This window comes from Dipodomys spectabilis, unplaced genomic scaffold, assembly GCF_019054845.1.
Source record: "Dipodomys spectabilis isolate Male_0828 unplaced genomic scaffold, ASM1905484v1 ptg000108l, whole genome shotgun sequence".
Classification (NCBI taxonomy): Eukaryota; Metazoa; Chordata; class Mammalia; order Rodentia; family Heteromyidae; genus Dipodomys; species Dipodomys spectabilis.
This window is the reverse complement of record NW_024870785.1, coordinates 12,224,146-12,248,176: the sequence shown is the minus strand read 5'-3', so window position 1 is coordinate 12,248,176 and position 24,031 is coordinate 12,224,146. Positions and strand designations below refer to the sequence as shown.

At 37.4% G+C, this 24,031-nt stretch overlaps 1 protein-coding gene across 1 annotated transcript in view; it reads right to left on the bottom strand.

The window, feature by feature from the left end:
• Positions 1 to 21,241, bottom strand: part of Unc13c (unc-13 homolog C) — a 279,587-nt gene extending 258,346 nt beyond the window's left edge. Inside the window, 2 exon segments of the mRNA XM_042687992.1 lie at positions 18,257 to 20,890; positions 20,893 to 21,241. Coding sequence (XP_042543926.1) covers positions 18,257 to 20,890; positions 20,893 to 21,238 — 2,980 coding nt within the window. The 5' untranslated portion in view covers positions 21,239 to 21,241.
• Between the last annotated feature and the right edge of the window lie 2,790 nt (positions 21,242 to 24,031).

The following is a 24,031-nucleotide window of genomic DNA, read 5'->3' as shown; positions in this document are numbered from 1 at the left end:
ATTATGCAGTATGGAATATTACATGGACATAAAGATAAAATCATATCATTTTCAAGAACATAAATGGAATTGGAGAATATCATATGGAGCAAAACAAAACAAGCTCAAAGATTTAGATATGAGTTTTGCTCACAGATCTAAAAGACATATTCCTGGACAAGTACATATATACATATGTACATATACTTACATGCATATATATGTATATACATAGAACCTGGGTCTAACTAAGGGACTATTTGGGAAAGGGAGAAGGAAAAGTGAGTAATTTTGAAATATACCATAGGTATATGTGAAAATAGCATAAAGAATCTCAATGACAACTATGTTTATTGCAGCATTATTTACCATAGCTAAGATATGGAACCAACCCAGTTGCCCCTTAGTAGATGAATGGGTCAAGAAAATGTGGTATATATACACAGTGGAATTCTATGCCTCCATCAGAAAGAATGACATTGCTTCATTTGTTAGGAAATGGAAAGGCTTGGGAAAAATTATATTAAGTGAAGTAAGCCAGGCCCAAAGAACATAGTTCCTATGGTTTCCTTTATTTGCAATTACTAGTATATGTCTGAGACAAGCAGAAACGGTCAGGTAAGTTGATATTAGGTGAAATGAACCCCAAGATAAGGACTCAAATTTTTTTCTTTCTTGCAATTGTTTCACATATTTATAAGATGATTTCTTTGTTGCTTTGTATGTCCCTCCCCCATGGTATAACCCCTGTTTTCACTGTATTTGATGTTGGTATAATTTGTGGAGGGGAAAGGAAAACAAATTGTTTAAATAGGGACACAGACGGACCCATTCCAACAATGAAATGTACAAGACGTTATGTCAAAAAACAAACTTTACAACTTTGGCTGAGGGAGGAAGGGGACGGGAGGGCAGGGGTGGTAAGGGGAAACAAAGGAGAAGGCAACAATGCTTGATAAAAAAAATGTACTCATTACCTTGCCCATGTAATTCTAACCCCTCTGTACAGTATTTTCACAATTAAAAAAAAACTAAAAACATAAAATAAAACAAAGGAGGAGGCAACAATGCTTGATAAGAAATGCTCTCATTACCTTGCCCATGTAATTGTAACCACTCTGTACAGTATTCTCATCATAAAAAATAAAAAAATAACTAAAAGAATCTCAATGAAAGCTGTTGATCAATAGAGAGATAAAAGACAAGGAAAGATAACCAGGCTACATCGAAGCAGGTAAGACTTGTGGGAGAGGATTGGCTAACAGGCGGAATAAATGAGGATGACTATAGTCAAAGTAGATTGTTTGCATGCATGAAAGTAGAACAATAAAACTTGTTGAAATTGTAGGAAGAGAGCAATTAACAGAATAGGAAATTGATTAGAATAGACTGTATGTATGTGGAAATGTCAGGAGGAACTTCTCCTTTGTATAACTAATGTGTTATAATAGGAAGAAAGAAAAAAGAGAAAGAAAGAGAGAAAAAAACAGAAAGAGAGGAAGAGAAAGAGAAAAATAAGGAAGAACAGAGAAGAAAAGAGAAAGCAAGGAAAGAAGAAAATGAGGGAAAGGAAAGAAAGAAGAAAAGGGAGGGGCAGGAAAGAAGGAAGGGAGGGAGGGAAGGAAATAAGGGACAGAGGGAGGAGGAGGAAGGAAGAGAAATAGGCTCAGGCCCAATATTCTGAGTCACCTTAGCGTGGTACATCACACTAAAAAAATAAATTCAGGTCTAAAAGGGAACAGTGAAAAAAAGGTGAATAATGTGGGCTGGTGATAATAAAAAACAAAACAGAGGGCACATGGGGGAACTGAGGGAACTAAGACAAAACAAACTGCAGAAGTCCGGGCAGAACTGAAGAGCATACTCTAGAGCTGGCATCCTTGTCTTCCCAGTAAAGCAGGTCACTGCCAGGAAGTATATCCCTGAGGACTTTCATGACTATACTTGGTGTTTATCTCTTGCATCCATGCTAAAAGTGAGCTCCTGACTCTCCACACAAATTGAAATGCATACTGCAGAGCAGAGCTCGAAGATAGACTGTGCGGTCTGCATATCTAATGTGGAGACCTAGATATTAACTCAGAATTCCAAAAGTACCATGAAAACTGGAGTGAACGAATCTTCAATCTGAGCAGTTTTCTATAACAAAAGTATATTAGCCACCAATCTTGCACAGTGAATTTGTTCACATATTTCACTTTTCAAGTACTCTTATCTCTTTCCAATTTTGAGAACTAAACACAAGATTTTCTTCAAAAGTCTCAGTGAGGGCCAGTAATGGCCAATTCAGTACTCCAAGATTTTTGGCAAGCTTGTCTACAGAGATTGGAGCTCTTCAATTAAAGCCTGTTTCCTGACGGTAAATTGAACAGTGTCTCTCGTTGTTTCTATCTAACTGCACTTAACAAGATTTTAGGTGGTGATTCTTGCTGGTAGATTGAACGCAGAGGAGCAAGAAGGATGGGAAATGAGGAAGGGAAGTGAGACGTGAGTAAATATGGATTTGGAAGATTTCCATTTTATTCTTTTGAATGAATGTCTGTTTGCTAGCAGCATCTCTTGGGAAATCAGCCACACTGCATTGTCTTGCATCTCCTACGTGCATATTCACTGAAACAGTGCAGATTTAGTCTCTGCTGATTCTAACTTAGGGGGATGGTGAAAGTCTGAACCACTGATTCTTTCAGCCTTGTACCGAGAGGAAAGATTTCATTATGGTATCCCCCTCTTAAGGGAAACACACATTTTCTCAAACTTCAGGGTGATGGATCATCTCTTTATTAGTTGCATTTTAGCAACTATTGATCAGGGGTGTGCAGAGTCAGTCATTCTTTTTCTGGGCAGTAATAATGAGAGAAACAAACATAGAATGATGACCCCTGAACAATGCTCTGTACCTTGCCTTACCTTCACAGGTTAATCATTCTTTATGAGGAATTTCACCAATAGTTAAGACGCAAAAAGGCCATATACCTGATGAATTTAAAGGAAGGAGGAGAGACACTGTGACAAGGAGAAGTTATATACAAAGAGGGGGAATGCGAAGTCATGTCCCTACAATTCCTTTCATTACTTGGTTGTGGAAGCAAGTCTCAGAAATTCATGGGGGACCCAAAACATTGGGCATTCTCTCTATGGAACTCCTAAATGCCCATTTTATCATCTGAAATTCTGTTTCAGATTCTCCAGCGCAGGATTCACTCCAAGACAGAATCCTTTGTAAACTTTCCCTCCATGCTATTGAAATATATATGTAAATTTATTTATATATAAAATATATAGCTATACAACACATATGCACACACTATTTCCCTCTACTTAGACATCCTCTAGTTATAAATGATAAAGAAAGCAACACTGAAGTAAATGAGGATACTAAAAAACAAATGACCACTATTCTTGGCTGAAAAACAGTGGCTTCTCAAAAGGGCTATTGAAATTTAAATGATAAGACATATGCTTGCTCTGATTTATGCTCAGTTCTGTCCCACCCAAAGGGTTCTAAACTCACCATCTTTCTCTACCACAGAAAGAAACCTGGGATGTCCACATGCCTCCTACTCATCCCTGTGTCAGTCTTGCTTTGGAATCCCTTTTCCTAAACCAATGCTAGTAGTAGTATCTTCTTAAGGAGTATCAGCCAGATTTGAAGGAAAGTTAATTAAGCTAATTCACATTAAGTTTATGACTAATCATCTCCCCACATACTCGTTAACCTACGCAGTAATGTTTCCTTATTAACTCTAACTGAAATTTCAGTTCGTATACAGAGAAGATATCTGGGGACAGAAAGGTAAGCACTCTCATCCGGAAAGTTGAAGATAAAAAACACATGTTTTTCTGTAGGATGGCAAGCCATTTCTTCTCACATGAACTTCCTAAGATTAATGAGCCTCCTCAATCACTGCTTTGACTCTCAAAGTGTCTGTGGTAGTCTTTTACAATAAGCTAGTTCAGGACCTGTTTGTGTCCATTCTCAGTAAATCATCACACAAGTAGAGAGGGATGTGTCTCTTCCACACTCTCTTATCTCCACGATGAGAAGTTCTTCCCTTCTTTTCTCTACCCTCTTGCTCCTTCTGCTATCTGCCCCTTCAGTATGCCTAAAGGGGTTGATGCACCATTTTACTAATAAATGAGGTAATATTCCAAGAACTGAACTTGGACATAAGGATTAGAAACTTCCTAACAAGTTTTTATGGTGGACTTTGCATTCCAAAAATGCTTTAATCAGAGAGAGAAAGGGGTATAGATGTGATATAAATGGAATTTGGGCACTAATACAATTATGGATGCATGATGCATATATATATATATATATATATATATATATATATATATCCTGAAGTACAATTTTTCTTCCAGAAGCCTAAAATCAGAGAAAGTAATTGCTTAACATCTTTTTATTTTTTTTATTTTATTGTGAAAATATCATACAGAGGGGTTACAATTACATGAGCAAGGTAATGAGTTCATTTTTTATCAAGCATTGTTGCCTCCCCCTTTGTTTCCCCTTCCCACCCCTGCCCTTCCATCTCCCCTGCCACCTCCCCCCAGCCAAAGTTGTAAAGTTTGTTTTTCGACATAACGTCTTGTACATCTCATTGTTGCAATGGGTCTACCTGTATCCTTATTTAAACAATTTGTTTTTTTCCCTTCCCCTCCACAAATTACACTTAGTTCTCCAACAATCTGACCCTGAACTACAATCTGAGTGCAATTAGTATATTTGAGAGAAAAGAACATATTGTGTATCTTCAATCACAGTTAATGAATACAGTTGATGAGTTTTTAATATAGAAAGGTAAATTTTATAGTTTGCAGATTATATTTCAATATGAATTTGTTAACAATACTCTGAATTAAAGCTAAAGCTATGGGTGGTACAAGACACAAAGAAAAATGATTTCTAAGAGTACCACCAGACCCATCCATCAAATCAGAGAGCTGAGAATATAGCAGTGTAGCTATATGATCTGCACAAGGCAGATGGAAAGAACAGGACTTACAACAGAGCCAAAATAAATCTTAAAGAAGAGCCAATAAAATCTTGAAGCTGCCCCAAACAGGACAGCTCCAGTGGTAACATTTACCACCAAGCTTGGGATTCATCAAAACAACCCACATCAATATATATTTGTGGCACCAACAGGAATATATGTCCCTTGACAAGAACCAACTGAAATCACCCTACATAGATGGTTGTTCAGAGACTCTTTTCCCATTCTTCTTTGTGCCTACCAAGATGACAAAAGCTCAAAATTGCTTAGAGAAGACATAACTTGCTCCCTTCCTGTGATTTCTACCCCAGACCAGCCTCAGAGTGAAAATTAATCTGCTGCTAAAAAGAAACTGGGAAGTCTAGACTTGGGTTTTAAAATTCAAAGCCCATTCACATTTAAGTAGCAAAACATGAAGTGGTATAATTTCCAGTATCAGATGGTTTGCGAGTTCCAAAAACAGTCATGGTAAGTATTGCCCAAATCCTTTTGCTAGACAGTGTTCTCTCTGTGAAATCCACATGTTGTACAAGGCTGCTTTTAGTATAATGTAAATAAATTAGGAGAATTTTCCATGTCCAAAATAGACTGTGATGAAAAGATGCTTACCCACTTACTGTTTGGAAAAAAGAATTTCAAGACATAAGATGAATTCACCAAAGCTTATTCTAATACAGTTGTGATATGAACCAAACTTGCTCTCTAGCAAGCAAGCATGACATAAGCCTCTCTGTTAGAAAGAGGAGTAGCCATGTTCAGACTTTAATAAGTACCCCTTAGTGAGATCCTTTATGTAAAAGATGTGGGTCACCTCACTTCACAACCTTGATGTCTAAAACCAGCCAGAGTAGATGCTTGCTAAAGGCTAAGCCACTAAACAAATGAACATTTGAGTGTGTGCTTTGTCCTCCATATTTTATATTTGGATTTGTACCTTTTCTCTTTCACAGAGGAAATTCTAGTTCTCAGTTGTATCCACATATTTAATCATTTGCCCAAATCTGCAGGTGTACTCGACTTGAAAAAGCACTATTAAGATTGCACCGACCAACTTGCATTTTTTCACAAGTTTACAGTCTTTCCATGATGAATTTTCATTCATGTTGCTGCTTTTGATTTCTATACCCTTTGTCCTGTATATAAGTTTATCTGATTTGGGGAGGGGAAGCGAAGCACAGAAACAAACAGTGGGACAAAGGGTGAACCAATTCAGCAGTGAAACCCACTAGGCCTCTATGCTGGAAATGAATTATATAACTTGGGGGGTGGGCGGGAGGAAATCAGGAAGGGAAAATCTGGGAAAGAATGAGGGAGTGGGTGACACTGTTCAAAAAGAAATGTACTGATTACCTGACTTATATAACTGTAACCCCTCTGTACATCACCTTTACAGTTTAGCACAATGATAGGGACACAAGTGGTTCTTTCTTGCTATTGATTTTTTTAACACATTTATAATGTACTATGTGATTTTTTTGTTTCTTTTGTATGTTCTTCCCCCATAGTCTAATCCCTGTTGTCACTGTATTTGATTCTTGTGCCCTGCATCTTGTATATACATTTTTATAATTTGGGGAGGGGAAGAGAAATAACAAAATACTTAAATAAGGATACAGGTTGACACATTGTAACAATGAGATGTACAAGACAGGATGTTTAAAATGAACTTTACAACTTGGGGGAGGGGAGAGAAGGGATGGTAGGGGAAAAACAAAGGAGGAGGTAACAATGCTTGATAGGAAATGTACTCATTACCTTACTCATGTAACTGTAATCCCTCTGTATAGCAATTTTACAATAAAAACATATATTTAAAAATTTTAAAAATCTAAAAAAAATTTTAAACTTTTCATTCAATGTTTTGTGGTTACATTAAAAAAACATTTAGCAAATAGGAAAAAATGTTCCAGAAATTATTTGGCTGCAACATCTGGCTAGTGCAGAATTAACTTCTTTTTTGGAATGCCAAGCCCCAGCTGAATCATGCAAAATGGAGATACAGAAGTCCAGGTTGTACAATATTACAGTCTCCTTAAATCTTCCCAACTAATCCTCTTCACCACTGACAACCGTATTCCCCCCCAGGACAGAAACACTTTAGCAAGGATGAGGTGCTAGAAATGTTCCCATCCCTGGAATTATGCCCAGTGACAGCTTCATTCAACAGATGACATCAAATCATTCATATGAAGCCAGATGTTACATGTGTACCTTATAGCACTTATTTTATAGCCTCTCTCAGTGCCTGCTTTCAGGTTCAAACTATTTGGGCAGCACCATTATCACTAGCCATGAGCTAGAGTTAATTCCCTTGCCAATTAGAAATACCCTGAGGAAATTTTATACCTCACTCTGAAGAGCAGCATGGAGGTCTTAGAAAAGTTTAGAAAAAGAGCTCCCCTAAATATTTGAGTCACCATTACTTCTGGTGCTTGAATTGGACCAGTAAGAGAGTTGGTCCACTTTCCTGTGCTCTTACTCAATTTCCCTCAGAAACTATAGGCTAATTTACAAATATAAGCCAAGTGAGAATTTAGCTCTTAAATGGATTTTAGGGAGATTAATGAAGTAAACACTAAGGCAATAATGAAATAAAATGCAAAATATAGGTAAACAGCCTGTAATTATTGAAGAAAATCTCCTACATTAAAAAATGAAGACATCACATAGAAAATGTCCACAGAGCACATAATTTATGGATAATCAGACTAAATTATAGTGAACATTAAGTTGGAAAAACACTTGCCTGTAATATAATAGACTAACATTGTTATGAAGTCAAGGAGAAAACACTATTAGAAAACACTTCATTTCTCAAAAGAGAAAGCACAAATGCAAAATGTTTTCAAAAGGGAAAATATGAATATAAAGAGAAAATTTCAACTCCTGCAATTCATAACTTCAAAATGCACATACAGTAAAACTAAAGTTCCATAAACTTACTTATCCATTTAAAAAGGTCTCAACTTCACAATAACTAATAATGATGTAGTTATTGTCTATCCTGGTTACTCATTTAAGTAATTCAATCCTTGCAATAACCCTAAGGGGTAAGCACTATTATTTTTTATCATTCCTATTCAACAAACGAAGAAGGCAAAGCTCAGTTAAGCATTGCTTCAAATCATAAACTGATAAGCTAGAAAGACAGAATTATTCTCTTGATCACTATCCACTGTTGCCTAGATTAAGGGGAATAGTATGGCATTTATTTATAAATTTATTTATGACTGGTTAGACCAAAGTTGTGAAACACAGCAATTTTTAGTGGTTGAAGAGATTTAATCTGAAGAGCCCACCTTGAAAATGTTTAAAATGATTTATAAACAGAGGACCTCATGACTGCATTATATATAATTACCCTCTTCCCCCCAAAATCCCTAGAAAACAGTCTAAATGCCAAATGATAAGAGAATGCTTTTGTTGTGATTTTTAGAGACAACACTTATTTGGCATTTAATAGCAAATGGTATTTAAGAGTTTTCATGAGATAGGAAATGTACTCATTACCTTACTTATGTAACTGTAAACCCTCTGTACACTATTTTTACAATAAAAAAAAACTTTAAAAAAAGTTTTCATGATATAGGAAATACTTAGAATGCAAAGTACCAGCAAGCCAAGCAGACATACCAGCTCTGGTAGAATCTAAGTTTCCAGAGGAATAGACAGCCAGCCCATTAAGTAAACAGATTACACATAAATCAAAAGCAAAGTATGACTGAAAAGAGGAAGAGAAGAGCAGGGTGATAGAAATTAGGGATATTGTGGTAGTACAGGCAGCTGGCAAAATTAAGAAGAGGTAAGCTTCACAGATACAGGAAGATTTGACCAAAGATCTTAAGGAGGTAGATTTACTAAGTGAATACCAGAAGGAAGAGTGCTTTCGAGAGAGAGAAGAGCTAAGGTACAGGCTCAATAGCAGATGCTAGGATACTACTCTGTACACACCTGAAGAAAGTCTGCAAGAACACTCATGACTTTGTTGCTGTTGGTGTTTATTTCCAGGCCATGGGCTATGCTAAGCCAGTATATAGTATAAGCTTTAATGTCCCATAGAGCAGATTTCAGCAATCAGCTGAAGAACTGATACTAAACACACTAAGCTATCTACCTATGCACAGGTAATTCAGAGGCATATTCTATACTTGCCTGAGGTCCTTATTAAAATTCAGATCATCAGTTAGGCACTGGTGGCTGATACCTATAATCCTAGCTACTCAGAAGACTGAGATCTATCATAATTTGAAGGTAGTCCAGGCAGGAAAGTCTATGAGCTCTTATCTCCAATTAACCACCAAAAACCCAGAAATGGAGCTGGGGTTCAAGTGATGGAACACTAGCCTCAAGCAAAAAAAAAAAAAAAAAAAAAGCCCAGGGACAGTGTCTAAGCCCTAAGTTCAAGGGATGGAGGGAGAAAAAAGAAAAAAAAAAACTGGGAGAAAATGAGGGAAGAGGTGCACACTGTTCCAAAAGAAATGTACCCATTACCTTACTTATGTAACTGTAACCCCTCTGTACATAACCTTTACAATAAAAATTAAATAACTTTTTTAAAAAATCAGGCTGTCTAGCATAAGGCCTGAACTTGTCTTTTAAACATATTCCTAGGTAACACCAAAGTAACTGGTCTACAAGTTACACTGGAAGTTGCAGGGTTGTATTTTATTCAGTGGAATTGGGTTGACTTTCCCAAAGCATCGATATCTTTTATTAACTTCCTTGGATTTCTGACTCATTTCCTCCCTCCCACACAGTGCTTCCTAGCATTTTAACATAAACTCCTTGCGTTCTCTTGGTCTTTGGGCCTGTTTGGATGAGCCCTAACCATAGGAGTATGTCTGGTGAGTCAGAGGGGTACAGATTTTATTCAGCTGATTGGAGCAGAATGAGCAGACTCAGTCGTAGAAAATAGTAAAAGAGAGTGGAAAGGCAGTAGAGAAAAACTGTGAGTCTACTGTAAGGACTTGGGTTGGCTCTCAGAGTAAAACAAGGGGCGATGACAGTCTTGCAGAGGCTGGCACAAGGATATACTCTGGACAGCAGTGGTTTCACTCTGGCTGCTGGTTGGGGTTCAAGGGTAGAGCAGAGAGGGCAGAAATATAGGGCAGAGATGATGGAAGAAGATGATGAAGGAATATGGAGAAGAGCTTGGAAAGGAGTCAAGTCAGTGAACATGCAAGAAGTACATATTGCCATTAAAGCCATGAGGCAAATTACTCAGTACTAAATAGAAAAAAAAAGTTTAAGAAATGCATACTTAGGGGAGGAATCTAAAGGTTTAACTCCTCTAAACAACTAATGTACTATTTACTAAATTAAATACCAGGAAGTGGAAATGTTTGTTTTTATTTTTTTGGGGGGGGGGGACAAAGTGGAGACAAAGAATGGAGGGAGTGCTGGGCGCTGGTGGCTCATACCTGTAATTCTAACTACTCAGGAGGCTGAGATCTGAGGATCACAGGTTCAAAGCCAGCCCAGGCAGGAAAGTCCATGAGACTCTTATCTCCAGTAAACCACTCAGAAAACCGGAAGTGGCACTGTGTCTCAAGTGGTAGAGTGCTTGCCTTGAACTGAAGAGCTGAGGGACAGCGCCCTGGCCCAGAGTTCAAGCCCCACAACTGATCCCCCCCAAAAAAGAAAGGAAAGAACGGAGGGAGGAAAGGTGAGCAAACATAGTCATTATATTCAATGTACATTATGTTAAAAAAATGTCAGGGACAGGAAAAGGAAAATGGAGGGGAAATGAAGGAAGGGTGACACTCACCAAGAAGTATTCACTTATAACTTAGCGGAATTGGAACCCCTCTGGACAACTACATAGTAACCATAATAATAATAAAAATAATAAAGAATTGGTTCCTGAAACCAGTCAGTCTTAGGAAACTGGAATCCAATTATGCCCCAAATCAACAGTAACAATGTCTGTGTAGAGAAATTCTAAATAGTTGTTATTTTTCCTGATTCTCATTAGCTCAACTGCAGTGTTTTGCCTGTGGAGTCAAAGACCCAAGGGATACAGAGCATCCAATGACTTGTCATTCTATCTCATTGTGGCCCTGACAGTTGGGAACAATAGAAAAAGAGTAAAAGCTCTTGACAACTCAAATGAGGCAATAAAGTTAAACGAGATTTCAAAAGTATTGCGTGAGGGAAATTGATGAAGTGGAAATGTGTCTTGAGCCAGAGGAGGAAACATTTAATTGTATTAAGAAAATCAAATAAGTACAAACCCTGATTAAGTTTAAAACTACAAATTTAAACATAATTACTTGACTGGGATTTTTTTTGGTGTTACTAGGATTTGAACTCTGGGCCTTGATGCTTGCTAAGTAGATACTCTAACACTTGAGCCACTGCTCCAACATGGATACAATGAGATGATATTAAGACTAAGTGAATTAAGAAGGCAATGAAAAGTAGATACTGTATGATTTTATCTATATGTGGAATATATATATATATTTAAACTTATTTCATTTTTATATTTTCTTCATCCTGGGGCTCAAACTCAGGGCCTGGGTGCTGTCCCTGAGCCTTTTTTGTGTTCAAGGCTAGCTCTCTACCACTTGAGCCACACTGCCACTCCTGGCTTTTTCTGTGTAGTTTATTAGAGAGTAAGAGTCTCACAGACTTTAGAGCTAGGGCCGGCTTTGAACTGAAATCCTCAGTTCTCAGCCTCCAGAGTAGCTAGGGTTATAGGCCTAAGCTATTGGACCCGGCTATATGTGGAATTATAAAAAAATGTCAATCTTAGCCTGGTGCTGGTGGCTCATGTCTATAATCTTAGCTACTCAGAAGGCTGAGATCTGAAGATTGAGGTTTGAAGGCCAGCCACAGCGGACAAATCTGCAAGATTCTTATCTCCATTTGACCAGCAAAGAAAGCTGAAAGAGGAGGTATGGTTCAGGTAGTCAGTCAGTTGCCAGCCTTGAACAGAAGTCAAGTGAGAGCAAGAGGTCTTGCGTTCAAACCCCAGTTCGACACCAAAAAAAAAAAAAAAATGTCAATCTTACAGAAGCAGAGAGTAGAGAAAGAAAAAGAGGAGGTAAAGGGATAACTATCAAAAAGCATCAAATTTCAATTAACCTGGAGGAAGAGCTTAGAGTGATCTATTATTGCACTTCATGGCATCTGTAGTGAATGATAAATACTGTAAATTCCAAATTCCCTAAAGGAATGTATTTTCAATATTCTTATCACAAAAGATAAATTAAGGAGGTAAACAAAGTGTTCATTAGCTTGACTGAATCCACCTACACCATATACATACATATATGTATACATATATATATATGGATCAAAGCCAAACACTGCACCTCATGAGTAGATCATTATCATCAAAGAGAAATCTGAAAAGAGACAATTACTTTACATTATAGAGTATTAAAAAGCAACAATACTAGGTCAAAAAATTGCTACTATGTACTATACCATAGCGAATCATTTTGCAAATGAGTTGACTTCTACTGTTATCAGTACCTTTATACTCAGCTTCAAGGAAGATTCTTGGGAAACTCAAAACAGACAAATGACACAGAGAGAGACAGAGAGAAGGAGATAGAGAGTTGGTAGGCAGGCTGGTAGGCAGGCAGGTAAAGATATAGATAGAGACAGAAAAAGAAAGACAGTAACGTAAGCCAGGCCCAAAGAAACAAAGGTTGCATGGTTTCCTTCATTTGTGGAAGATAGAATGTACCTATAATCTATAAGTAAACATGTTGGCTGGTTACAAATGAATTGCCTTAAGTACAATAGACTCTTTGGAGAGCTCAAATAGTATAATCTTTAATTTTTAATACATTTTTATTGTAAAAATACTGTACAGAGGGGTTAACAGTTACATAAACAAGGTAATAAGTATATTTCCTATCAAGCATTGTTACCTCCTCCTTTGTTTTTCCCCTACCATCCCTTCCCTCCCACCTCCACAACTAGTATATTCTTTTAGAAAGACTAGGTCAAAGCTCCCAAAAAAATCAACACCAGGAAGTGGATCCATCCACAGTGGGGGAGGTTAATGGGAGAGGGGTGAAGAGAATGCAGTCAGAATCCATTGTATATACCCGTAAAAGTAAGAAAAGTAAGGGAAGGGGTGAGTGAAAGCGGGGTGGGGGGGAGAGAATGTTGAAGAGGTGACACTGATTAAGATGCAGTGTATTCATAAACTGCTTTGTTGAATGGCACCTCCATTGTACAACTACTTAAATATAACTTTAAAAATTATATTTTTATTGTAAAGATACTGTACAGAGGGGTTACAGGTGCATGAGTAAGGTAATGAGTACATTTCCTATTGAGCATTGTTACCCCTCCTTTGTTTTTTCCCTGCCATCCCTTCCCTCCCCACCTCCCCAACTCCTTCCCCCACCCCCACCAAGTAGTAAAGTTTGTTTTTAAAGAGACTGAGAGGAAGAGGGTTAGAATAAGTGTCCCTCTCCTGATACCTACCACACTTTCAACTTCATTGAGTTCCGCTTTTTTTTATTACCTATGTAATTGAGAACATACAGTACTTGTCTTTTTGTGTTTGGCTTCTTCACCTAACATAATGATCACCAGTTCTAGCCATCTTGTCAAAAAGACAGGGTTTCATTCTGTTTTATGGCTGAAAAACCTACTCTCCTGTGGAGCACATTCTTTTTGTCCATCCATCAGTCCATAGACACTTAGTTGGTTTCTAGTTCTTGGCTGAAGTGAACACAGAAGAGCAGATACCTCTTCCACACACTGCATTTTACTCTGCACTTTAGACTTGTTTTCACAATGTTTTTAATTGTGCATGGTAGTGTTTGTTGTTTTATTACAAGAATGTATGTTATTATATCACTAATTCATACAAGTCTGCATACATATCTCTGGCTCCAGTGTTCAATAATGTGGTTATTTTATTTTATTTATTTTTTGGGTCCAGTCGTGGGGCCTGAACTCTGGGCCTGGGCGCTGTCCCTCAGCTCTTCAGCTCAAGGCTAGCGCTCTACTGCTTGAGCCACAGTGCCACTTCCGGCTTTTTTTCTTTTTGCTTATGTGGTGCTGAGAATCAAACTCAGGGCCTTGAGCATGCAAGGCAAGCACTCTACTACTGAGCCACCTTCCCAGCCCAATGTGGTTATTTTAAACCACCACCAAAGGAATGACTATGACAAAAGCTCCCCAGATCATTCTACCAACCAGCCAGCCTGGGGACCTCTGGATATAACATACCAAAGTATCAATTTCATGAACTTTTTATGCATTCAAATTTTATATTGTATGTGGAAGCTAAAATAATCTAGCTAAATGGAAGCCAAAATAATCTAGCACAGCCCTATGAACATTTAGAAAACAAAATGTATACCATGATAAAAAAAATAAGTAATCATGTTATCAATATCATAGTTTCTTAAAGAACAAGATTCTCATTTTCCTATTAGGAAAATGATGTCAAACTGACTTCCAAGTAAGATGTATTCACCCTTCAAATATACCATTCTCAAGCAAGTGCAGGACTACAATTATTGAGCCCTACAAACTCTTAAAATTTGAAGTAGAAAGACCAATAGCGAACTATTTTGTATCAAATTCTCACTGTCCCTGAAGATGTAGTTTCTCTTACATTAATGTTGTTGGCTCATGAAAGACCTTGATTATGGCATAAACCTGATGGCTGATTCTCTTCTCCACTTTTATGTCTTTTTACAAGTTGAATATAAAGTAGACTTTGAAGTACAGAAGCAAAGTGCTATTCTACATAACCAAAATAATAATCCATTTAATTCTGGAGGCACTACTTATTAGGTGTGTGATATTGAGTAGTTTCTTATGAATAACTTTCCTGACCAGTAAGTAAAGTGGGACAATAATGGAAATGAATTCATAGTGACACCGTGAACAGCAAAAGAAGGAAAACAGATGAATTGCCTAGGAAGTACCTGGAATACAGTAAGGCTGAATTCTAAGCTTGTATCTCTAACCATGTTTGTAAGGGCTTTGAAGATAAAATCATATAGCAAGCATAGGCAAATGCAGTCATGATATTCAATGTATGTATGTGAAAATGGAACTATGTAAACCAAAGGCATGGGGTGGGGAGAGATGGGGTAAAATGATGAAAGGGGTAACATTGATCAAGATGCAGTGTACTTGTAAACTGCCATGTTTAATTGAAACTCTCTGTACAAAAATAATTTCAAAATAAAACTTAAAAGATGCATTGTACTCTCAATCTGACATGTTGACTTGAAATCCCTTTGTAAGGATAAAAATAATTAAAAGCATCAAAATTGATTAAATGAAAAAGTCATAGCCTTAGCCATTAAACAGCTTATATTTGCCTTTGGATTTAACTTTGAAACTTCTACTTTTTATTTATTCTTCTTTCTTCCTTCCCTCAAGCCCTTATCTGACATAGAGGAACTCAAAGCCAACTCTGCATAAAAACAGGAGTGGTATAGGCATTGTGCAAAAGATAATAATAAGAGCTCTGATCTTCCAATGTGCAGTTTTGAAGCAAAAATGAGAAATGCACATAAGAAGCAGATATACAAGAATTTAAAGTAGGCAATAGTTAATTCTAGTTTTTGTCTGTATGGATGTAAAAGATCAGATAGTCCCTAGTAAGATGCTGAGTTTGGATCATTTACATAAATGGGGCCAACTCAGAAAGGCCCAGCAACAAGGACAACATTGACATCATGGGGGAAGTTTCTGGCCACACACACTCCAAAATATCTTACTCTACCGAAGATTCTTGAAAATATTATCACCAAATATCTACATCTCAGGTATAGATTCTCAAAAATATTATCACCAAATATCCATATCTCACCAGGACTTGAAGACAGCATTGAAACAATTCAAATGCCCAAGCTTGTGTTATAGAAAACTATGTCAGCACTGAAACATATATAGAGGTTTATAGCAAGGTGTTTATGGTTGAATTTGTGTAGGTTAGTAATGAAGAAAATATGGCATGGCTACCTCACCATGACTGAGCAGCCAAGGAGAGAAAAACCTGTTGGCATCTGTCCAATGCCCAGTAAGCAGATGGCCTTGGGGATTAAACCATCATGACAATTGGCACCTCACAGGGATGCTCTGAGCAGGGAAAAGGCCTGGAAAACATCCTTCCTTGGCTGCCCTTCCTTCAGAAGCATATTGGTAGCACAGGAAGGAGAAACTGCCTGCGTGCTGCAAGGAAGAGTGAGATGGCCTTTAAAATCTAGGCTACTGCAGCCTCCTGGGTAGTCAATCTGGTGCCTTTCAGCATCCAGAGAGGATCTTGAAGATGTGTGTGCTGATTTCCTCTAGGACAGGGGAGTATCTGACAGATTTCATTCAAAGTCAGCTCAGAGAATGACAGCAAGCCATGTTCCAAGATGATTGTTGATAGAATCTGAGTTCTCTGTAGCTAAGCTTTGAATGCCAGGTATATGGAACAAGATTGTTTTCTCTGATTTAGAATTCTTATGTTGGCAAATAGATAGCTAAGTGTCTATCTGTGTTCCAAGAAGTGCCACTAGACATTTAAGTGGCACTTGTATTGCATAGAAGCTTGCTAACTTAGAATTTTATTTTTAATTTAGTTTGTATATGAATTTTATGTATATTAAAAGCACCCAATATGAAAACTATTAGGCAAAGTCTGAATAATATCCTATTATTTATCTATATCACAGTTTCTTTCTTAAAAATTGAAGATCCATTCTCTTGAAGTTTTTATCTCATCCTATTTATGATATTCCCTAATGTTCCCTAACCAATTCAAACTCCTATTATCTCTCTCCTCTCTCCCTTCCCTCTTCTCTCTCACATGCGCACAGAGTTGTGTTTTGTCTCTCTTTGAACAGACTTCTCTATATCAACTACAAATATAACACAATGCTAAATTTTTTGTTTCTACCACAACAAATCACCATCTGAGTCATAATAAGGACCTCTACTCCAAATTACAAATTATCTAAAAAAGTATTAATGTAAATTATTTACAACATTTGACTACTTTGCATTTTCAAATCAGTCTTAAGTAGAGATAAGAATTATTCACACTCTGAATAAAACCACCAGTCATAACCAATGCACTATACATCTCTTTTAAATGACTTCTATAGAGTGTGTTGCTTTACATAGATGTATTTTTAGAGTGAGGAAATCACATTGTTATTTAATTCTCTTAGGGCTTGGAATGATTGAACAGTAAAGGTATTTGATTATTCAGTTATTAACCTTTATCAATTAAAAAATGGTGTTTTTTTTTTAAAAAAAGGTCTAATCACAATTTGGCAAAGACAAGCAACAATCAGCTACTGACTACATAAACTATTCTATTCTATAATTTGAGCAGATATCACTAATGACAAGAATCTATCTTTATGAAACATTATATAAATATTTCAAGCAAAGATGAAACTGCTATAGTTGGGAAAACATTAATAAAATGTAGTTCATTTAAAAAAGAGATTATAATAATCCCTAAAATATAAAGTAATAAAAATATAAATCAATGTTAAGATATTTAGATGAGTACATATGAGGTTAGGTTGATGAAAACAAACATTAATAAACTCAGAAATATTGATGAATACAAACATTAATAACTCAAATAGTTATGCACAGGTACCAAATTTTTGATCCAAAATTTCTTCCTTAGGAAATTAAGAATTGTTACATAAAATATTCTTCCTACTCCACTCTTCAAGAGGCAACTCTCTTCTTAGCCCCCTTACTAATTCATCCTCAATGACTCTTGACCATTCAGCCATGATCTGGGGTCTTGAATGTATTATTCTCCCACAATGCATCAAGAGGAGATAAAAAAGTTCATGGTCATTCATGAGACCATGATTGGTGGGGTTAAATATAAGTGTCCATCTTTTCAAAGTTAGGATTAACTATACCTTTCTTCTCGCTCCTATGAAAGAACCTAATGGAACTGAGGAGCAGATCCCAGACTATGGCTGAAGGGACTATCTTTTGATTTCACTATTTTTTTTCCTTGACAACCAATGCCACAGAATTGCTTAACATGAACTATGGTGTGTGCCTAAACTTAGCACAGATATCTTGTTCAATAGTGGTGCAAAATAGGGGCCCATTTCAATATGACCTGTCTGAAATATGGTTGGAATCAACATCATAGAGCCCAACTTGTTGGGAAAACTGAATTAAAAAAAAAAACAAATTCCTTGCATTAAATTCTCCCAAAGAAATACAGAACATCCTCTTAAACAACACTACTCAATGTTAAAGCATGATTAACTTATAATGTAGTATTTAAATATAAATTTAAATGTAAGTACCTCCAGCCAGGATTTTCTCTTCTAATTCTGCCATTTGCTTCTTATAGGCCTTTAAAGCTGCTTCTTTAAAAGAGGGGCGGATTCTCTTTGGCTTTGCAATTTCCACAGGTGATGGTTCGGGGATGTTTTGGTTTTCATCTTCTCCTATCTCCATTTCTACTGATGATTCATTTAAGGGTTCCAATTCCCCTTCACTCACCACATCATCTGGCTGCCCTTCATACCCCTCATCTTGTGGGGTTTCATAAGGTGTTTCATAGGAGGGGTGGTCATATTCCTGCATTTGTTCATCTGCTTCTGTAATACTAGTCCTGTTTTCTAGCTTAGCAAGGACTTGCTCCATCACTTCAACGTAATCTGTTTCATTATCAGCCACAGGTTCACTATAGTCTTCCTCTTCCTCCGCTTTGTAATAATAGGGTTCTGTGTAGACATCAGAGTCAAGGGTTGTACTTGACTCATTTGCAGTTGATTGAGATAATGTCCGAAATCTGCCCATTAAGGAAGAGCCACTGTCCTCATACCCACTAAGACTCTGTGTGCTTTTATTCCATACCACTTCCAAAGCTGATTTAGCCCTCTGGAGTGTAGATCCAAATTTTGGGAAGCTGAATGTCTTATCAGAGAGGTCAATGCTTAATCGACTATGCCAAGATTTGGGTGGGGCATCCTCTGAGTCATCGCTTTGCAGTTCACTTTGACTTCGATACATCATGGGTAACTGGCCCTGGTTTTGGTACAGTTCATTAGAATTCCCTTCCTGAGAAGAATCATACTGGCCAACCCATTGGCCCTGTGGTTCATTATCCAATCCAGGGCATGGAGATGAGTTATCATCTTGGGTTAAATCGTAGCTTTCAGAGTCATCTTGTAGGTCACTGTGGTACTTTCCCATGTCATCTAGGTCTTTATTGAGGACATCTAGCTGTTGGTCAGATAGACTGTTTGTGTCATAGTCCAAAGCTTCCTGTGTGGATGAATCTAAGCCCAAATTGGCCCCTTGCTCTACTTGATTCCATTCTTTCCATGGAGAAAGATCCTCATGTAGAGAGAGCTGAGAATCAGTAAAGTGACTTCGGTCTCCAGATGCACATGCCATGCTATTACTCATTCCACTATCCACAGTCTCTGTATTCTCCATTTCACTCTGTACTTGGATGCCTTGAGGACTCCCATCAAACCGCTGGTCATACAAGGTGGGTGTGCCTTCCTGTTTCCGCTGCCAGAGTTCCCGGTCTGAAGATGACAAGAGGGAACTCCCATTAGTTCTAGTAAAATATTGGTTTTCTGAAAAATCTTCTGAGTATGATTGGCACAATTTGGAAAAGTCTGACTCAGAACGACTAAGTTTCACAGTGAAAAAATCACTCTGTGAGTGCCAGAGAGGTGTTGCCTCCACATACTGGGGTGTGGTTTGCTTTCCCAAATCACTTGATTGCGGCAACTGGGAGGACACTTTAGCACGATCTGATTTATTTGAAACTCTGCTGTTATTAGCACTTTTATTCTTAGATCTAGCACTGTGTGATTTTGAGCTTGACTTAGAAGTACTCCCCTTTGTGGGAAGCTCTGCCTTGGAAAGCACAGCGTAAGTGTTTCGATTGAGGTCAGAGTCTAGCTCTCCCTCACTGTCTTCTGGTGACTGCCAACTGTTCTTCTTGATTTTGGGCTCTGGAGTAGACAACTTCATGTCCATGCTCTCATAGGTCTGGGAAGATGGTATGCCTTTCTCTTTTCTTTCTCTGACATCGTAAGTCAGAATGTCTGTAGAGATTCCAATGCCAGTTCCTTTGAGTTTATAGGATTTTTTTAAGACAGAATCCCTTTGTTGAGGAGTTTCAAAGTACACAAGTATAGGTCGAGGTTTTGCATTAGGGCAGTCCCTCTGGTGTCCTATTCTCTGAGCAAATTCAATTTTAATAGCATTTGGTGCATCTGAAAAACCCATTTTATCTATTAAAATATGGTACACCACACTTTCTACATACTCGAATCTTTCTTCCGGCACATTTAAAAATCTCAGGCTCGTCTTGCTACCCGTATGACTTAGGTGTTTAATATAATCATGGATATCTCTAGTTTCTCTCCGAGACTGAACAAACCCAGTGCGTAGCTGTTCAATTTCACTTTGTACAACCTCCACACTACTGGAGATCTCATCAATGGAGTGCTTAAGAGCGTTGACGTGCCCACGGAGTTCAGAAAGTTCTGTTTCAATCTGACTTATTCCCTGAAGTTCCTTAAATATCATTTCCATGACATCATGTGTTTGGCTAATGCAGCCTGAGGAGCTGAACCCAGGCTCCAGAGAATTGGCCTTTGGGTTTCGAGCTGTCCTATCCAAAGACTTGCTTCTTATCCCCCAAGTTTTCTTCATGGTGCTCAACTCTGAATCTGAGGAGACACATTCTTGGCTTTTCTTCCATTTTCTCAGCTTTCGTAAAGCTCCTAGTTTTAAGCTATGTAGAGTGCGTTCTCCATCAGAGCTGCCCTCAGAAGGAGCCAGGCTGCTTGAACTCTTTCTGTTGCGTCTAACAGGCATGGTGTGTGTTGACTGTTCCTGGTTTTCGGTACTGCTCCTTAGTTCGTTTAATGATTCTGAGTAGGAACTCTCAATGGAAGATAGCTCTTGAGCAGATCTTCATTATCACTGCTGGTTATATTAGTATTCTTCTGCAGGCCATTGGCAATAGCTACTCGATAACTGAATGTAGGAGAGAGGGAAAAGTCTCTGTTAGCGTCTTCTTCTTCAATAGATAAGTTGCGAGCAGATGAACACTTTGCAATTTTCTTTACAGTGCTTTTCAAAGTATTAGAAAATTTGGGGGGTTTGGTCTGACCAGCAGTGGGAAAATCTTGATTCTTTTTCTGCTGCTGATTCTCTTTTTTTTTGGTTGGATTTCCCAATTTCTTTGTAAACATTCCTTTGTAAAGCTTATGGATATAAGGTAAAATCAAGCTCTTGAAAAGATTAGCCACCATGGAGAGCAATTAGTGCAAACTTTTCTACCCCAAAGAAGTAAACAAGCAATCAGCATGGAAAGCTGTAAATCCAAGGCAGACATCACTGTTCAGATGTTCTGGGAATCACTGGAAATAGTAGGAAAGGCCACAATGTCAATGTCCTGTGGAAATCAGAGACAGAACTCCATTTATGAAAGATTTTCTCTCTTGGAGAAGATGATCTGTGAATCTCTCTCATTTCCACATAACTTCCTGTAGAGTCTGAAAAGGGACAAATATTGAAATAAGTGTCAGAATTTAATTCACTATCCGATTTCTAATATTTTTAAAGGTATTCATGACATCAAATATGTGAAAAATTGCAGAGATGGCAGAGAAATATCTGGATTTCAATACATATTACCTATTATAAATTATGCCTTTTATAAAAGCATTGGTGGATGGGCATGATTGAAATGCTCAAACAAAAAGGTAATGAATATTACTTAAATAACATTGATAAAATGGCAACTTAAATAGAGATATCAACTTCACAATGTCATTTCTACTTTATTTCCTTTCCTAAAGTCATATGTACTTAGAGAAACATAAGGATTTAAGTATATTTTCCCTTAGATTTTAAAATTCACCAAATTTACATTATCCACATATGCAAGATTTTTCTAATTCAAGTAATCTCTTATTTCTCTAGCTATTCAATTATTGAATTTTTAAATTATTAATAAAAATATATAGCATATATGATAAATGGATACCAAAGGAAGTTAGATATTATGTAGACATCAAATTTGTCAAGGGAATACCATATATTGAAAATAATTTAAAGCTACGCCAACTTATACATTGTAAAAATGAGTAGAAAAAAGCAACATGTATTTGCAACTGTAGATAATACATGCATTTTTTAAAATCTGTGGCTTGAGATAAAGGCCTTGTGGCAGATGATTGAAAATCCCTGAGGGTTAGGACCATGACTGGAGATGGGCTCTCAAATCATGAAAAGGCACAGATAGACACAGATAGAATAAGCATAAAGACACCAAGAACCTGTTGACTAGAGGTCATTCTTTGATTTAGTGTTTTGAAGTGCAAGTTTCTTCATATCTTGTGATAGCTACTTTCTTGAATTCTCTGAAGGAAAATAAGTTACTTTTACTGCTAGCATAGTGCTCTGTATACGGTAGGCACTCACAGTTTACTGAATTGTTTTATCACTGAAATGTATTCCCAAATAACAGTACCAGTCAATAGCTTTTGCTGACCTGAAGTATGTATTTGAGAAGAGAAATAGTCTTCCTCATTCACCAAAGAATACAACATAAACTGCATATTGTTTCAGATGTCTACTATCAGCCCCCTTCACTTGGAAATCTGCCAACCTCTCTTCAATCATATTTTGCCTGAGACTTGAGGAACACATGCTCTGGCCAAGAGCCAGGTTTCTCAAGAGATAGAAGATTATGAGTGAGAAAGGCAAGAGAAAGAATAATGGAAGGACAGAAGCTGACTAAAAAGATGCTCTTGCCTTTTTAAATTTCAGAAGGTGAAACAATTTGTTTTTCTGAAACAATTTGGTCTGCATTGACAATTACAAACTAGTACTTGTTTTCTACTAAAGAAAATGTCAAGAAATTGTCTCCTGAATTAGACTTAAAAGGTCTTTTTGAAAATCATACCCATTTGTAACCTTGCTTTATGAAGAGTTTGGAAAGGAAGGTAGGTCAGTGGTAGGTTAAATAAATCATTTTTAAACCAATTTTCGGAAAAAGGTATATTCTACAAATCACTTCACATAAAATCTCAGATACCCAAAACAACAACAAAAAAAAAAACAACTATTTTTTTATTAAATGAAAGAAGGCATTCTGCTACTACCTCTGAAGTCTTCAAGTCTAGACTTCCTCACTTGGTTTGCTGGAAAATGTATGAGGGAGAAAGATTAATCTGAATTTCTGCCCCACCAAACACAAATCCAAGGATTTGTGCTTACCCTGCACATATGTGGTATTATTCTGTATTCCAAACACACAGGATAGACTGTCATTTACTAAGGGCCCTACACTCCTACACACCTCAGTAACTTTTTTTTTTTTTTTTTTTTAAATTTTATTTTATTTTATTTGAGAACATACTGTACAGAGGGGTTACAATTACATGGGCAGGATAATGCATACATTTCTTACCAAGCATTGCATCCTCCTCCTTTGTTTACCCTTCACCTTCCTTCCCAGGCTCCCCCCTCCCTCCCACCCAATCATACCCCCCCTCCCCCCCCCCACCGACATTGTAAAGCTGGTTTTGACATGACATTTTGTACTTCTCATTGTTGCAACAGGTCCACCTGAATCCTTAAACGACTTGTTTGTCCCCATCTCCTCCACATGTTATACTGACATCAAATATAGTGAAAGCAGGGGTTACACTGTGGGGGAGGGACACACAAAGCAACAAAGAAATAATCTTATAAATGCATTAGAAACACATGCATGAAAGAAACAAAAACATTAAAATACATATTTGAGGTTTTGTTTTCCTAACATCACATTATCTGACTTTTTCCGCTTGACTCATACCTATACTAGATATTGCAAATAAGGGAAACCATGGGACCTATGTTTCTTTGGGCCTGGCTTACTTCACTTAATATAATTTTTTCCAAGCCTTTCCATTTCTTAACAAATGGGGCAATGTCATTCTTTCTGATGGAGGCATAGAATTCCATTGTGTATATATACCACATCTTCTTGATCCATTCATCTACTGAGGGGCATCTGGGTTGGTTCCATGTCTTAGCTATGGTAAATAATGCTG